At 33.7% G+C, this 18,529-nt stretch overlaps 1 protein-coding gene across 1 annotated transcript in view; it reads right to left on the bottom strand.

Moving 5' to 3' along the window:
• LOC142342688 (glutamate receptor ionotropic, NMDA 1-like) overlaps positions 1-18,529 on the bottom strand; it is a 106,666-nt gene that overhangs the window by 72,986 nt on the left and 15,151 nt on the right. Inside the window, exons 2-4 of the mRNA XM_075394181.1 lie at positions 4,846-5,086; positions 4,049-4,167; positions 2,742-2,941 (exon numbers count right to left, since the gene is read on the bottom strand). Coding sequence (XP_075250296.1) covers positions 2,742-2,941; positions 4,049-4,167; positions 4,846-5,086 — 560 coding nt within the window. The remainder of the gene's footprint in view (positions 1-2,741; positions 2,942-4,048; positions 4,168-4,845; positions 5,087-18,529) is intronic.

Here is an 18,529-nt window from a genome sequence, read left to right as displayed (position 1 = left end):
GCAATAAAGTCATTAGTATATCAATTACGCACATGTAAACAGAAAACTACAAACGTATCATCTCTCCTAGTACATTTTGGCAGAAAACCAAATACACCACTAAGCAACATTACTAAGACACCTAACTCCTCAAATTTAACATACGAACAGACTTTAAATCATTATTTAGAGGCAAATTCAGTTCCCGTTGAAGACAATCAACGTTTGGTTTTCCACTGAACGGAGTGATAATCAATTCGAGGAGGCAAAGAAAGGTGCACAGTTGGATGCTGGACGTCGCTTCAACAGAGAACAGAATAAATCCGCCTCCCGATTTATTCTCCACTCTAAGCTCACAAACCCAATTCCACGCAAGGAAAAGTCTTTGGAATTGAAAATGGCACGCAAGGTAACGAAACGTTCAAAGAAAGATCCTCGTGGTTTGTGCGAATCTCTTGCACCTTGCACTGTCGTCTCCAGTACATCCCCACGAACGACAGTCAAACAGAAACCTGGAGTACCAGATGTCAGGTATCGCAACAATGATAATTCCAAATCCAAAACTAAAGCGGAGCGAAACAACCCACTCAGGAAAAACACCCAAAGAAGGCCATTGCCCCATGAAAAAACAACTGAGGAGAAAATTGGACATTATATCAAGGACTTTAAGAAAAAAAATCGGGGGACTTAAAAATTCGCCACCAGACAACACACCAGGAATTTTTTCTGCGAGCGACAATATTTCCAAGTCAAGGTCAGCACGAAAACCTTCGATTCTGCATCCATTGAGCACACATCGAACAGCCAGTCCAACTTCCAATAATTCCACCGCATCTTCTACGTTTACACCATCTACCTCGACAGCTAAACTTAACCGATGAGCTCCATCGTACTACGGAATTGGAAGACCGGGTTCAGTTTGTTCCGCTAGTGAATCCAAATCTATGTCAGCACCAAAACGACAGAATTCGGTCATGGCAACATGGCAACGATCATTCTGATTACGAAAGAGAAATCAGCATGTCAGTTTTCGACGCTGAAAATCAAAACTAAAATACTTAAGTTTTAGCCTTTCGTTCCAATTATATTCGATTTCAAACTGATTTCATTTGTTGTTTTAGTTCCTTAATTCATTTCATATATAGTGGAAATGTATCACACTTCCATAAGCAGTTTTCAATTGTGTTCTCTTGTTCAAAGTATTGTTCACCAAAATTTGCATCCAAATGCAGTACGTATACATAAATTACAATCACTGGCTATGATAACAAGCAAATATATATATTTTTTGGATATGATAACCAGCAAATATTGTTATTAATATATATATATATATATATATATATATATATATATATATATATATATACATATTTAAGCATATTTTATTAAATCATTAATGAAATTCTTTCTGTTAAATAAGCATAATGTAAAAAATTCCAATTTCTGTTCTAAATAATTGATTTTTTCAATAATTTGCTAAAGCGGCGGATATGTGGTACAGATGGGAAACCTGTACTAAATTATGACCCTATTTCACTAAGCATGATGTATTTATGATTTGTTGAATTGATCACATGATGTTAATTTAACTCCGTCTATAAAGGAAGTCAGTACGTTCATGCCTCCCACATTTGGCTAATTATTCACTCCTTTGACTAACTCAATCAAATTCAGTCGTTCTCTCTCTCGCACTTCTTTTGAGCTCAATTCGTAGATTGATTCGAAAAGCACCGTGTTTCCAAGATAATAATTACAAGTGGAATTGTATCAGCTTTCCACTATTAAATCTAGAGGTGGTAATTTCAAATATCCCATAACTACGGATTCGCGTCACGAATCATAGTCACTAAGTTGGGACGGTAATTGAAAGACAACTGCGAGACTACTCAAACGGAGTATCACAAAGGTGCTTGAGCATGGCATAGGCAATCTTACATTTTCGGTCGAAAATATTGCGTCTCTCTTTTACTGAAACCATGATAAAGTGAAGAAACTCTTGGTCGCTCATTTATTACCCAGGGCATTTTCCTTACGTATTTATGCTTTTTGTTAAATGTTATGTGGATTAAGACAAGTCCTGATTTTGCAATTTTAAATCGCTTTATTGATGAGCAGCAATGTCTGTTTTTTTTGCAGCTGCTGCAAAGATTTGCGTTCCACAGTCAATCAGTATTTGTGGGGATTTTATTTTGAACAGGGATTCGTCTGTAATATTAACGAAGGAAATTTTATCTCTCAATAGATGTCCAGAAATGGTTTTCGTCGCAGAATTCTTTCTACATTTGCCATTTGGAGGAAAAGGGGGTTCGAGAGAGAGAAAAAGTTTTAAAAAAACATTAGGATGCTTTCCGTTTGTGACATATTATTTGCATCCCCAGATGCAAGTGTTATATTTTTACATAATGATTTACTATGTAATGATACGTGCTCTGTTACTGGGGGTTGCATAACGTACTGTGAGGCGGGAACAAGCTGAAAAGGCCAAAAGTCTTCTCATAAATGAAATAAAGTGTTATATTTTCCTGCTTCTATGTGAAACAACTGTTTTAGAAGACTGTGTTCCTTTGAATAATACTCAATAGGTCAGAACGATTGTATTAAAAGAGCTAACACAGGTGTACCGTTCACGTGCGTAACGGTCTACTATTCACATAGTCATAAAAATATTTGCTATTTGAGATCTAATGGGTCCACTATTGGTTAAGGGTGTAGTTCTACCGTTGGAGCCATTTTCGAGCTGACTACCGCTCCCAACTTACTTCATTGTTTCCTGTTTGTCTTCGACTATCTTCAGAGCGGCGTCCGTGTCCTGTCCCACTTTGGCTATGAGTACCAGATGAGGCCATGAATAGAACTGCATCAAATACAGCACAGCTGTCATCTCCTGTGCAAACGTCGGCTGCATGAAGATTGTCGAGGTATTTGTCGCTTTGTCCTCAAATGGGATTTGCTGCAGACTCTGAAATTACAACTGTAATGAGAATGGGGGGAGGGTGACATTTTTGAGCACAGATTTTTGAGCACAGAGCGACGCAAAACAAAACCAAGAACAAAAAAATGGCCAGAAAGAAGTTTCTCTTTTGGTCAGAAAAATTAGCATGGAAATATTTATATTGATAGACGCTAAAGACTGATGTTCAAAGTGATAACAATTTGCTTGTCTGTCTCTTTCATGCCAATAATTTAATATGATTTCTACATGCGCCCCTTTTTCATCACTTTTTATTGCTTCTGGTAGTTAAGAAAAACTCAATTTAAAAGCAATGTGTAAATTCAGGGAATAAAAGATAATTATTTATCAAAGAGAAAAATTGGATTTACAATTAATTTTTGAAACCAAAATTAAACAGATGACAAAGAATTTAATTTGGAATAACAGAATTGCTGTTTTTCAGTTATACTGAAAAACGACTCCTCTCAATAGTTAAGTCCAATTTAACTTTTAAATCCGAAATTTATTTGTTGCCCATTTTCACCACAAAAAATTGAATAATCATACTTGCATTTTTTTATGTGCCGATTGGTTGCTTTTTTTTAAATTTTACCAGACGAATAAGATTCAAAACCAACATATGCACTTGTAACAACTGTTGTACGCAATATATAACTTGTCTACATTGAAAATAGAAAACTTGAAAAAATACGAAAAGATTTGATTAATTTGTAAAGTTTAACTCATCGCTGTGCTTGATAACATTTTGATCAATTTGAGATAAATTTACAAATCTTAAAGGACGAATTGTCCCTTTGACGATTTCATCAATAATTTGTTAACTACCAGGCCGGCGTTTTTATTGAGTAAAATCAAAAATTAAGAATAATTTCAACAATAATAAAGGATTTTGAGAATCATAGCGAACTCAAGAAGTTTAAGAATAATAAATTACATATATGTTAATGGCTAGATGTTCAGTGTTTGAATATGCAGCTTTCACGCTCAAAAAAAAATATTATTAGCCGTGTTGGAACCATATGAGCCAACGCACATTACTGATTCTCCTGGTTAGTGTTACTATTATGACTAATAGTCATAATAGTAACACTCCTGGCAGCAATTATGACTAACTTGTCCAACTTCGTATCTGAAGTTGGTGATGATGACTGGGATTCTGTACTGACTGGTGAGCTGAAGGAAAACTGTTGTCAGGAAAGGGTCACTCAGATCCCACACGATTACATGAACTCCTGAAATTGCACCGTATCCACTGAAACTGAACTTAACCCATCTCGATACAAACACGACAATCCTCTGTGATCGAATATGTCAAAATATGAACCAACTTTCATGATATTTAAAAGTTTTTGAAAATAAAAGAAATTCGTAAAAAATAAAAGAATAATAACTTTGAAAATAACAGGACATCGTTATTTTCAAGATTTGTCAAGATTAATGACAAATATCTTATCAAATTCGTACTACGATAACTCAAGGTTTTAGCTAACATTGAAAGGAAAAATTTTTAACCAACATTTTTTAAACTAACATTAAAACCAAAAAATAATTAGTAATTGCGTTACGTGGTTCTGTCACCCAATGAACGTGGTGACTTGAAAACAACCGCAAATTCACGCTGCTCATGAGGATTATACTGCATCTCATTTGTTGGCATTGAAAATCCGATTGTGTGTGTTGCACGTTCCAAAAAGGTGTCCCAAGTTGAAAAGACCAAAAGGTGCAATTTGATTTGTTCACAATTTGAACTGATAAGAATTTTCCGATTAACTATGATTGTATGAAGAGATGTCGAACTCAGGGCTGAAATTTATATGAAAAAAAAACAAGTTTTAAGGATAAAGGAACGAATAATAAACGAAGTGAATTCGAAAGTTATCTTGTTTTGAATTAAAACTGCTGCTCAATACCTTGATTTTTCTCGAAGACATAATGACACAGCTCCTCTATAGTCAGACTGATGTTAGTCTGTAAATCCCACGCAACAAATTCACTCGCCACAAGTCGTGTGTCTTTCCATAGAAGGTTCCTGTCTCGTGTCTCCACGACTGATTGTGATGATTTGTCACCGAATGACACGATCCCCGTCTGAAGAAGTTGCTGATAGCTGAACTTGTCTTGTTGACGATTGTTCGCTCTGTCAATGGCGTCCTGAAAGTGGAAAGCAAAAAACTAATTAGGCCAAGCGAGAAGTTGATTTAACTATATCTTAGGACTGAAAGACCTCAACACAAATTGATCATCATTTGAATCCTTTATTTGGAGGAAATTTAAAAAGTAGCCAACCAAAAAACCCTCAAATTCACTTCCAAAGAAAAAAATTACAAAAATGCCGCTTTTAGGCTTACTGATATTGATTTACAGCAAATATTATTAACTATAGACAAAATGGTTCAGTTATTCGTTGGTGTAGGAAACAAACCATCACGGAAAAGACTCTTCAGTCTGGTTATAGTAAGAAATCATGCCCCCACGAAAAAAAAATCCTTGAGAATACACCCCCATGGACATAAATTCTAACGGAAATAAACCCCCATGCAAAAAACCATGTTAACACAGAAAATGTTCGGTTGGGATAGTACCAAATCAAATCCCACGGCCCCTAAGCTATGGTTATGGCTCACGTGGCCAAATGCCAAGCTCTTTAACAGTCAAACGGGTGATTAATTCAGTGTGGTTTATTTCTATGGGATATATTTTTTGGTTTTTTTTCCTGGGTAAAACTATGTGTATTTTTTCTGGGGTAAAAAACCGGTTGAAAAAGAAAACTTAGTTCGACTAAAACAAATCCTTATGTTTTAGATAGGCATCCGAAACGAAACTCAAAAGGAGTTGATATAGGTTTTTAAATTAACTTTATCATTTTTAGCCTCGGAATCTGGCTTTAAGCCTTCGAATCCAAAATACAACTAAAACCACATTTTTATGGTATTCAATTACTATTTCTTTTATACTGACCGTGTCTTGTTAGCTGTTAACAAAACAATTTGTGATGGTTTTCACAATCAAGAAACTTAGAAGGTTTTTGTTATAGTTTCATAAAGCAAAAGGAGAACTTACCTGACGAACTTGTGCCAATAAATAATTGCCATTAAATTATTTTTCATTCCATTTCTAACTGTGTCGTGTCGCTATCAATATCTTATTGGATTATCAATCACATGTCGGAATAGAAAATCTCCCACCCCTAAAAACTTGATTCTTACATCCACCCACCAAGAGCTGAATATCTCGACTGTAAAAAAAGAAGGCAAAAAGGAAACCAAATCCAGGAAACAAAACCAAAACCTATTTTACATGCCATTTAACAGAAATTATCTTAGCTAATCAAAAAATTTTGTGTACATCTTCGCATAGATAAATGCTATAAAAATGTGCTCAATTTTGTTTATTTTTTCAAAACAAACTTCCAATTCAGAACAAATCATTTATAAGGTAAAAGTTGACGCCTTGAGGCCTATGATTGTCATTAACTGACGCTTCTGGGATCGCTAACCTATGAAGTTGAATGGAACAAAAGTTAGTATAGGCAAGCAGTTGTGCAGATTTTGTCCGATAAAAAATTTGGGATATTTGGGAGAGATATGCTGCCCCATGAGGGCCCAGTGCAATGGTCGCTGAATCATTACCTGCAGTCAAGGGAATCAAATCGCCTTATAACATATATCGGTGTCACAGCCTAAACAAAATTCCGATGCTGATCCTTTCAGCAGAGTAGACTGACGACGATGGTTACAGTGATCGTATCTGTTTTGCCCTGAACAATATCAATTTTATACAATTCAACCTGATAACCCAGTCAGACATTAGAATTGAGGTGGATTCGAATAGTTTTTCAAAGAGGACTTCAAAAAAATTAAGAAGGCCAACTGGAAACAATTCTCTGAAGCAGAGAAACGGATTCGAAAAACAGAAATAAGCCCTGACAATCCAAAACGGAATCATCATAATTTGCGGTATTGTGCCTTTCTTCCCAAGAATTTTTATCATGGCGAAAACTCATGAAAACAGTCCCAGAGAAAAAGCAACAAAAATGCAGTCTGAATGGTAGCCTGGTGGCCACGAATCAGTCAAGATTTTATTCGATGTGTTTTTAAATGTGAAGAATGCCAGAGAAAAGGCCTAGCTTTGGGGAAGAAGTAACTACTTGGCCAGAAGAAGAAGAACGAGAAAACTCCATCTGGAAAAGGGCGATGTAAAAAACAAGCAATTTTATCAGTAATGTCGAACGCAGGATTGGGTTGAATTGAAGCCTCATCTCTGGGAAAAAGAACTTCAAAAACAGTAGAGATTCACTTAAGCCGCGTCATTGCGAGATTTTTGGATAAAGAAAACGTCGTTATTAGACAATGGCCCCGTGTTTGAGAGCTGCGACTGGCTTTGCTCTTAGAGTTGATGAATTTTTTTACTAGTTTGCTAGTGGTGATCGCTACTTTGAGGACATAAATCAAGTTGATGGAGAAATCTGGCAAGTAATCTAGCTAGAAGATTTAAACAACCTTTGAGCATGGCAGCAGAAAAAATTCTGTTTCTTGAGTTACTTTTAATTCAAAACTGAGAGCGACTATTCTGAAGAGTTTAAATTTTTTCTGCCGACAGATAGCAATTTTTTGCGTATAACTACAGGATGGGCTGCACTCTAGCTTTCTTATTAGCATTCGGATTTCTCTTTAAAAGCACGTAGATTTTTTTAGGCGGCAAAGCAAGGAAGCCGCAAAATTTACGAACTCATCAACACACTGAGTGCTTTCAACCCAATTGGCTTGCGGTTTCAGTTTTAACAAGTTTTTTGCATAGGTAGCCACTAAAGTCAAAACATTAGATCAGCCACATTTAGCAACATACCGTCACACAGTCGTAAAAATTGACAAAATTTCGCCTTTTTCAAACTTCTTGAAGGCGAACATGATTACATCTTGGTTTGGTTATGGTAAAATGGTAATACTACCTCCTACAAATCTATATATAGCGCTAAGTTCAGTCCAATTGCTATTAAAGTTGTAATATCTGTTTGAATTGTCAATCAACACCAGCTTCATAACGAAAGCACAGAAAAGGTAAAGATGGGGTAAGAAGCTAAGATAACCACTGATAATTCATCCCAGGAATCTGCAAAATCAAATGGAACCTCAAAAGTATGCATTACTTGGTAGGGGCAGTTTTTTGTGGAACCACGATAAATCTAATAAGATCTGAACAGAGTGCATTCGAAATAAATTTATTTTCTTCTACGTTGTTGACGTGTTACTGGAGTTCAGTCTGTTAAAAAATGGATGTGGATATGTTGAGTTCTCTGAAATGTTTCAGTGGCAGAGCAAAGTTACCTAGAGCTAAGATACTTACTTCGCACAAAACAATTTGAAGGTCGAAATTCAAAATGACAAAAGACATAAAAGACGTTGCTTCCAAATTCGATTATAACATCGCGTTCACAACCAAAAAAAAATTAACTATGAGTTATAAAAATTAGCATGATCGGAAGATATTACTCCATCTATTAAATTTGAATACTTGGGTGCGCGGATTTGTATATGTACTAGTTTTGATATGGAGGTACAATAGAACAAAGGATATGGCAAAAAGTTTATACATTCAAGCTAGTTAATAAGTAAATTTTGATGGGGCTTAGATGCGAAAAGAAAAAATTCTCATTTGGCTGAAAATTTTTGTTGCATCTTAGAGTGTAGCGCTGAAACATTTAGGTTGAGATGAATGAAAATGGTAACTTATTTGACTGAAACTAATAGAAAGCTACGAAAGATAAATGGGATGACTGCACGACGGGACAGCAATTGCATTTACTTCTGGCTCCATAGAAAATTTTCTCTGAAAATAAGGTATCTCTAATAGAGGGCGTAATGGAACTTCGTCATTGCAGATGTAAATAAATGGTGCATGTTTCTCTTGGCGACTGGTATTTTGTGTGTTGTTTGAGTTGCCAGTAGACTTCTTGACATCTTCAGTTGTTTAGTAAATTGAGAAGACTATTGAAGGTAGTAGGAGGTTCCTAGTAGTTTTCTAGAAAAAACAATTGTGTTTTCGACAGCTACTGATTTTCGAAAGCTCGTAAAATGGAAAAAACAACATTGACTAAAGACTTTCTCAACTTAAAGCATCGAGACGAAATTCCGGCTCGTACTGTGTAATGGCCGGTTTCTCCGAATGTGCTTTCAAACTGATAAGTGAGCAACGATTGTGACTGTGTTTGATCCAAATACAACTGATTATTTAGTCCTGAGACGCGATAGATATCTCGTTGAATTTATTCCATGTGGGCGTTTTTGAGACGCTGTTCTGAAAGTCTTTCTCAAGACTGAATCGGAAGCAGTCCGAAAGTATTCTCCAAAAAACTTTGAATCGATTTCGTGTCAATTCCTGCTCCACTAGAATCATATTCTAAGATATCTGGAACATAACTAAATCGTTGTGGAGCAAAACCAGCAGCTAGGCAATTTAAGAGCATAAGCTGATAACAACCATTCTAATTATTTTAGTCAGGTGGAAACAAAATGTATCTCTAATGTCTATTTCACTAGCAGAAGGAACTGTTCAGCTCTAAATTGGATTAATAAATATAGTTTATATCTCATACAGGATCAGAATACGGTAGTAGCAACCATCTAGTACCTTAAGTTGTGTGAGTTTTTATTTACATCAATATGAAAAACCAATAGCATCATTCTTTTCTAAAAGCAGTGAATTTTTCGTTAATATATCCGGCAAAGGTATTGATTTGAGGGCCTCTGAGATCGCACATATTTTTTAGATGAGAAAATCAGACTGTTCTAAATCACGATATACTTAATGCATCATGAAGATAATCGTCATAAGCAAATGAGCATCATATTTGATAGCGTTTTTTCCAATGTTTTCAAAAATTTACGTATGATATCCAGAAACTTTGTTACCGACTGGGTCTTTTTCTGGTTTTCCACAAATGTAATTTTGGTTCAATGTCTAACCTCAGTTTTTGTGTCGCATGTGTTCTATGTTCGTGTCACTTTGCCAACGGTAACTGTCACTTTGCTTGTCGTCTGTGCTTTGATAGAATCTTTTGGTTTTTGTTGATTGTAGGAAAAATTTTGTAACAATTCAATTTCATGGTAATTCCCCAGGAGTATGCAGAGGAATCGCATGACAATGTTTCATATTCTACTTCTTTAAGTTCGCAAGAAAGTTTAAACCTAATGAAGTGAAATCAAATTTTGTTTCTTAATCAACGTCAACTACAACTCTGTGCTTCAATGGGAAAGAGAAAAACCATAAAGAACAGCCAGTATTATCCTCCCAGTAGTAGTATTCATAAAGACCATAGTGCAGTGTGTATATTGCTGTTTTCGATCTTCGTGGAACGAAGCTCGTTTGAAGTGTTAACATATTCAATTATTCTATTTTTCCAAAACCTCATTGTATGAAAATAAGAACACCAATTAAAACTTACTCAGAGTAAAGCATTCAAATAAAACTCCCTCTGGTTCTATGAAATAAAAAAGACAATCTCTCCAAATCTGCAGTGTTTGGAGGTATGTAGGTACAATAGAACAAAGGATATGGCAATAAGTTTTAACATTCAAGCAAGGTAATAAATAAATTTTAATGGGGCACAGATGCAATAAGAAAAATTCTCATTGGGCTGCAAAATTTTTTGTCTCAGAGTGTAGGGTTGAAACATTTAGATTAAGATAAACGAAAATGATCACTTTTAGATGACTGAAATTAAAAGAATTTTATGGAAGACAAATAGGTTGACTGCACGACGGGGCACCAATTGCACTTAATTCTGGTTCCATAGAAAATTTTCTCTGAAAATAAGGTATCTCTAATAGAGGGCGTAATGGAACTTCGTCATTGCAGATGTAAATAAATGGTGCATGTTTCTCTTGGCGACTGGTATTTTGTGTGTTGTTTGAGTTGCCAGTAGACTTCTTGACATCTTCAGTTGTTTAGTAAATTGAGAAGACTATTGAAGGTAGTAGGAGGTTCCTAGTAGTTTTCTAGAAAAAACAATTGTGTTTTCGACAGCTACTGATTTTCGAAAGCTCGTAAAATGGAAAAAACAACATTGACTGAAGACTTTCTCAACTTAAAGCATCGAGACGAAATTCCGGCTCGTACTGTGTAATGGCCGGTTTCTCCGAATGTGCTTTCAAACTGATAAGTGAGCAACGATTGTGACTGTGTTTGATCCAAATACAACTGATTATTTAGTCCTGAGACGCGATAGATATCTCGTTGAATTTATTCCATGTGGGCGTTTTTGAGACGCTGTTCTGAAAGTCTTTCTCAAGACTGAATCGGAAGCAGTCCGAAAGTATTCTCCAAAAAACTTTGAATCGATTTCGTGTCAATTCCTGCTCAACTAGAATCATATTCTAAGATATCTGGAACATAACTATATCGTTGTGGAGCAAAACCAGCAGCTAGGCAATTTAAGAGCATAAGCTGATAACAACCATTCTAATTATTTTAGTCAGGTGGAAACAAAATGTATCTCTAATGTCTATTTCACTAGCAGAAGGAACTGTTCAGCTCTAAATTGGATTAATAAATATAGTTTATATCTCATACAGGATCGGAATACGGTAGTAGCAACCATCTAGTACCTTAAGTTGTGTGAGTTTTTATTTACATCAATATGAAAAACCAATAGCATCATTCTTTTCTAAAAGCAGTGAATTTTTCGTTAATATATCCGGCGAAGGTATTGATTTGAGGGCCTCTGAGATCGCACATATTTTTTAGATGAGAAAATCAAACTGTTCTAAATCACGATATACTTAATGCATCATGAAGATAATCGTCATAAGCAAATGAGCATCATATTTGATAGCGTTTTTTCCAATGTTTTCAAAAATTTACGTATGATATCCAGAAACTTTGTTACCGACTGGGTCTTTTTCTGGTTTTCCACAAATGTAATTTTGGTTCAATGTCTAACCTCAGTTTTTGTGTCGCATGTGTTCTATGTTCGTGTCACTTTGCCAACGGTAACTGTCACTTTGCTTGTCGTCTGTGCTTTGATAGAATCTTTTGGTTTTTGTTGATTGTAGGAAAAATTTTGTAACAATTCAATTTCATGGTAATTCCCCAGGAGTATGCAGAGGAATCGCATGACAATGTTTCATATTCTACTTCTTTAAGTTCGCAAGAAAGTTTAAACCTAATGAAGTGAAATCAAATTTTGTTTCTTAATCAACGTCAACTACAACTCTGTGCTTCAATGGGAAAGAGAAAAACCATAAAGAACAGCCAGTATTATCCTCCCAGTAGTAGTATTCATAAAGACCATAGTGCAGTGTGTATATTGCTGTTTTCGATCTTCGTGGAACGAAGCTCGTTTGAAGTGTTAACATATTCAATTATTCTATTTTTCCAAAACCTCATAGTATGAAAATAAGAACACCAAATAAAATTTACTCAGAGTAAAGCATTCAAATAAAACTCCCTCTGGTTCTATGAAATAAAAAAGACAATCTCTCCAAATTTGCAGTGTTTGGAGGTATGGAGGTACAATAGAACAAAGGATATGGCAATAAGTTTAAACATTCAAGCAAGGTAATAAATAAATTTTAATGGGGCACAGATGCAATAAGAAAAATTCTCATTGGGCTGCAAAATTTTTTGTCTCAGAGTGTAGGGTTGAAACATTTAGATTAAGATAAACGAAAATGATAACCTTTTAGATGACTGAAATTAAAAGAATTTTATGGAAGACAAATAGGTTGACTGCACGACGGGGCACCAATTGCACTTAATTCTGGTTCCATAGAAAATTTTCTCTGAAAATAAGGTATCTCTAATAGAGGGCGTAATGAAACTTTGTCATGGCAGATGTAAATATATGGTGCATGTTTCTCGTGGCGACTGGTATTTTGTGTTTTCTGACTTGCCAGTAGACTTCTTGATATCCAGTAGAATTCGTGCTCACCAAGAATCATAACCTGTGATTTCTCCAACATATTTAAATCATTGTGGAGAGAAAACAGCAGGAATTTGGCCGAAAGCAAACCAAGATGTAATCATATTCGACTCCAAAAAGTTTGAAAAAAAACAAAATTTTTTCAATTATTACGACAGTATGAGTAGTGGGAAAAGGGTGCTATTCCGCCACTTCCTAATCGGAAGATGACTAAATACCACCTTTTTCCCAATACTCTATATATCTACTACTTGCTTATACCCCCATTTTATTCTCTACTATATATTAGCTTGTTTTATCCACTACTACAAATTATTTTTATATTCACTCAAAATCTATCATTTCTGGTCCCACTTAGTGCAAACCACTAGTGTCGAGTTAAGCTGGTAATTAACTGTTATCAGACGGATAGTTGGGGTTCTATCCCCACTGACTCCAGTGGACGTATCCCAGATACTAGTATAAAACTAGTGAGACCGTGTAACAAGCACGTAAAACCAACTTGCGAAAATTGATGTAACCACTTCGTGGATAACCTGAATAAAAAACCAGTTTAACTCTATAATTTTTAAATTTTTTCTAATATTTTGCGAATCACTCTTTAAGAGCGATTCACTCTTATTCGGGGTGATCCCCAGTAGAAAGATCGCTCTTTTTTACTCTTAACGAGTGATATCCTCTTTTTGATATTTTTTAATTTTTTTATACTTTTATTTCAAATTATCTATACTCTTCAATAAATTTATATTCTCTCTTACTTTTTCTATATTTATTCCATTATTATTAAGAAATGATACAAAATTATAATATTTACACGAACAACTTTTCTCAGTTTGGCTAATAACTAAAGGACTTACAATCTTGCTTTGCCAACTAGGATTAATTGTTTTCTTACTCAAATCAGCGTAAGCACCTTCGGTCTTGGCACCTCAACTGCTTGGCTTGCCACGGACTTCGTCAGTTCGCAGATTTCTACTAAATCCTTTAGGTATATCTACATCTGGATGTTGTTTCTTTACATGAGCATGTATCCCATCATATCTCACAATATGGACAATTAACCTTAGCTGAAGTACAACTTCTACATGTATACTTACTCTCAACAAAATCAGTTAGTGGTTTTATATAATTACATTTATTACAACTTCTAATTAGGATTTCTGGGCTAAGGTTAAGGTTGGGGTTAGGGTTGGGGTTAGGGTTAAGGTTAGGGTTAAGGTTAGGGTTAGGGTCAAGGTTAGGGTTGGAGTTGGGGTTAGGGTTAAGGTTAGGGTTAGGGTTAGGGTCTGAGTTAGAGTTAGAGTCATAGATAGAACTAGAACCAGAACCAGAACTAGAGCTAGAACTAAAATTCGAACTAGATTCATTTTTAAAGAACAACCCCATGGAGAAAAAATATTAGCACAAATACCACTTAGTATTATATTACCACATATACATTTATCAGTTTTATCTTTATGACATGATTCATAATAATATTTTAAAACAGCAATGTTTCCATATTTATAGTTACACTCTAAACCATCGGTGTAACACCATCGGTATAACACCATCGGTGTAACACCAGATGTTTCAACATCGGGGTAACCGCTTCGCGGATAATATTTAGCCATGATTTCAATTAAATCTCATGTATTATCTTTAGATGTCATACACTCTGCTAAATATTTATTTCCTAAGGTATTGAGTGTATTAATTTTACATCTGTTATCTAACATCAATTCAAGGTCTAATTCTTTTTTATTTCTAACAAAATTTATAATCTCTTCTCTAAATTCTTCATTATTTCTATATAGTCTGGTTAAAAACTTGCCTCCCTTTCTATTCAACATTCCCATCTCTTCAGTTATATATTCTTCTTGTAGTTTTTCTAAGGGTGTAACAAGTTTACGTGCGCCTTTGACTAAACTATTTTTTAGATAGGATTTTGTCCATGTTTCACTATCAGTGTAACTGGTTCCCAGATCGCTATAATCACTTTGTGTATCAGTATAATCACTTTGCAAATAGGACTTTTTCCAGGTTTTACCATCAGTATAATCACTTTGCATATTAGCAAAGCTACTTCGTAGATCAGTATAATCATTTCCCATATAGCACTTTGTCCATGTTTCACTATCAGGGAACCTGCTTGGCAGATCTTCTCCATATCCAACGTTAACCAAAGTGTTTGCTCTATTCAACATAATGCTTGCACTCATTGCCACGGCTCCAACAGTTTTTATTATTGAATCAGGATAAATATAACTAGTTATAACTAAACCCAAACCTATAATTCCACCAAGATTTGATAATTGTTTTAAACCTTTTGCTTTAACCATTCCTTTTGTTAAAACATCATTCTGAATTTTAATATTATTTAAAGTAAGAAGTTTATTAAAATAAAACTGATAATTATCATGATTAATGGTATTTCTATCTGTTGCATTTATCATGAGTGGTTTCATATATGCTATAAGTTTATTTATATCTTCTCTTTCTAACTCAACTTTTAAACTAAGAGCTTTTAAATCAAGGAAACTAACTCTTGAATCATATATCATTGTTCTATTAGTATTAATAATAAAAGTATTTTCCTTTTTATTATATTTAATTTTACCATAACGAAGTTCATCTGACATTCCATCTGTACAGCTATAATGGTTACTATTTAACTCAATAATTATTTTACTAAAGTCATGTTCACATTTATATATTTCATTAAAATTTTTAAATAGATCAGCTCCATTATAAGTTGTTAAATAAATAGTATCGCAACTCATTCTTGCTGTATTAATTATTTGAGCTGGTTTATGACACAATACAATCATTTGAATATTATAATGTCTTCCTTCTGTGAAATAATAAGCTATATCCTTATTTAACTTATCACCCATATCATCAAGAACAATTACACAGTTTTGAAATTTAAGAATATTATTTTTTGTGATCATATTTATATCACATTTATTAAACCCAGTAAAAACTTATTAGACTCAGGATCTATCCACTCTCTGTCATATTTACACACAATAACTATATTTTTAGCTTGGTCTTGGTTTTGGTCTTGGTTTTGGTCCCGGTTTTGGTTTTGATCGGTGTAACCGCTTCGCGGATCTAAGTATAACTTTAAATATTGTCTAATAAAATTTGTTTTGCCTGCACCAGTTCCACCATAAACTATAGTATGTAATGGTGACTTTTCATATTCAAATCTAACTAGACTCCTATTCATAAATCCACCAAAGCTTTCTTCTAATTTTGTATATTTACTTGGTATTGAATCATATATTATATAACAAATTCCAATTAAGAAAATAAAAATTAAAACTGCGCTACCTGTCTCCATTTTTATATATAAAATATAGACTTGATTTAGACTTAGACTTAGACTTATTAAATTTATCATAAAAAAATGCATATCCTAACTTTTGAGGAATTCAATAATAAATTTAATATTGATAATAGTGCTATGAGCGATATCAGAATAAAAGATATAGGTAAAGATATAAGTCTAACACCAAATGAAATAGTAATGAGAGATGAGACTCCAGATAGTATCGGGGAACCTAACTCCAACATTATTGTAAATCTGCATCCAACTGAAGGTACACATTGGGTTTTAGTTATAAGAAGAGAAGGTGGTCCTGTGTATTACTTTGATAGTTTTGGTGTTGAGACCCTACCATTATCTTTAGAAGAATATGTTGATCTAGACTCTAATGAAAGAATACAACAATATGATGAATCTTATTGTGGGGCTTATTGTTTATATATGATCAATCTTATTGATAGAGGATTTAGAATTAACAATGCTTTGAATATTCTATTTAATCAATGTAAATATCCAGGAATATATAATGAGTGTTTTTGTTTAGGTTGTAATGTTAATGATAATGTTAATGTTACTGATAATGTTATTGATAATGATAATGTTAATGATAATGTTAATGATAATGATAATGATAAAGATAATGATAGTGTTAAAGATAATGTTAATGATAAAGGTAATGATAATGTTAATGATAATGATAAAGATAATGATAGTGTTAGATATAATGCTAATGATAAAGATAATGATAATGTTAATGTTAATGACAATGATAATGATAATGAAAATGATAATGTTAATGATAATGATAATGTTAATGATAATGATAGTGATAAAGATAATGATAATGATAAAGATAATTTTATATATCTATTTGGTGAAAAACATCAATGGGGTAAATCTAAAAACAAAGAATGTCTTAGTAACAATATCTCTGTAAACATAAATGAAGATATACAATCATGGCTAAATGATGATAATATAATTACTGAAGCCGCATTCCCAGATAACTTTAGATGTATAATATCGGGTCCTAGTGAATGTGGTAAGACATTCTCATTAAAAAAACTAATTTTAGCCAGTATATATTTTGATAAGCTATACATCATTGGTCCTACTGGTGATCAACACAATGGATTAGAAAGAGTAAACCCAAATGCAATTATATAATTTATTAAAGATATGAAAGATTTACCATCTCCTGATAAACTACCCAAAGACTTAAAGAAACTAATGATATTCCATGATGTTAGAGCCAAAGAACCAGTTATTAATGAATACTTTTTCAGAGGTAGACATAACAATTGCAATATGATATATCTTAATCAAAACCTGTTCTCTCTGGATAGGCAGAATGTTAGAGAGAACTGTAATCTACTTATTTTATTTGAACAGAGAGGTAAAATCCAAACATCGATATATCAAGATTTCTTTAATAATGTTGAACTTAGTTATAACGATTTTGCTAATATATGTAATAAGGTATGGAAAGAGCCTTATAATTATATTGTCATTGATATAACTAAAAATAAAAATATTAATGGTAAACTAAGAATTAATTGGGATCGGAGAGTTTTGAAGTTTAGTTTAAGTTTATATCAATATCTAGAGTTAGATCTATAATTTAGATCAGATCAACGAAGTTGCTGGTTACACCAGATGGAGCTTCGCCAGCTGACAACGTCAGACCAACGAAGTTGTTGCTGGTTACACCAGATGTAAACTAAAATTTAATACATCACCATTATAGTCTATAGGTCTTCCATGCTTATCTTTAATATGAATTTCTATATATTCTATTCTATCTTTAGTTACATTTTGATACAAGATATTAGTTGGTATAATATTTATCAAGTAACCTGGTGGTTCTGTTAGAGTAAAAGTATATAGTATGTCTGTGTTATTCCCATTATCTTTAACAACAGATATCACATTACAATGAATGTTAATAGTACTAAAACCCATAATATCAACAATTTTCTGACATGTATATTTGCCTTTCTTATAAACTATTTTGCTAAATCCTAGTAATGGGGCTATAGAGTTTTCTATGTCAAAGTTAATTGCACCTTGTTTCATTTCCATTAAACTTTTCATTGTATTCTTATCAGGTTCTATTATAACATTACCATTAGTTTCTTCTTTTATTAATTCTGCTATTTCGATTAATTCATATGCACCTGGTATAACAGCTAAAATACGGGTATCTGTCCATGTTTCACATCGGGTATCATATGAGAAATGATTGTTCCTTCTATTCACATTAAACACCGAATTATAAACAGATAATCTAATTAAACCTAATTTTGACGAGTTAAGTATAGGTTAACTAAAGTTAAACTTTTCTGTTGGCTTTATCATACTA

Source organism: Convolutriloba macropyga, chromosome 7 (genome assembly GCF_964194025.1).
Source record: "Convolutriloba macropyga chromosome 7, txConMacr16.3, whole genome shotgun sequence".
NCBI classification, from domain to species: Eukaryota; Metazoa; Xenacoelomorpha; order Acoela; family Convolutidae; genus Convolutriloba; species Convolutriloba macropyga.
This window is presented reverse-complemented; position numbering and strand designations above follow the sequence as displayed.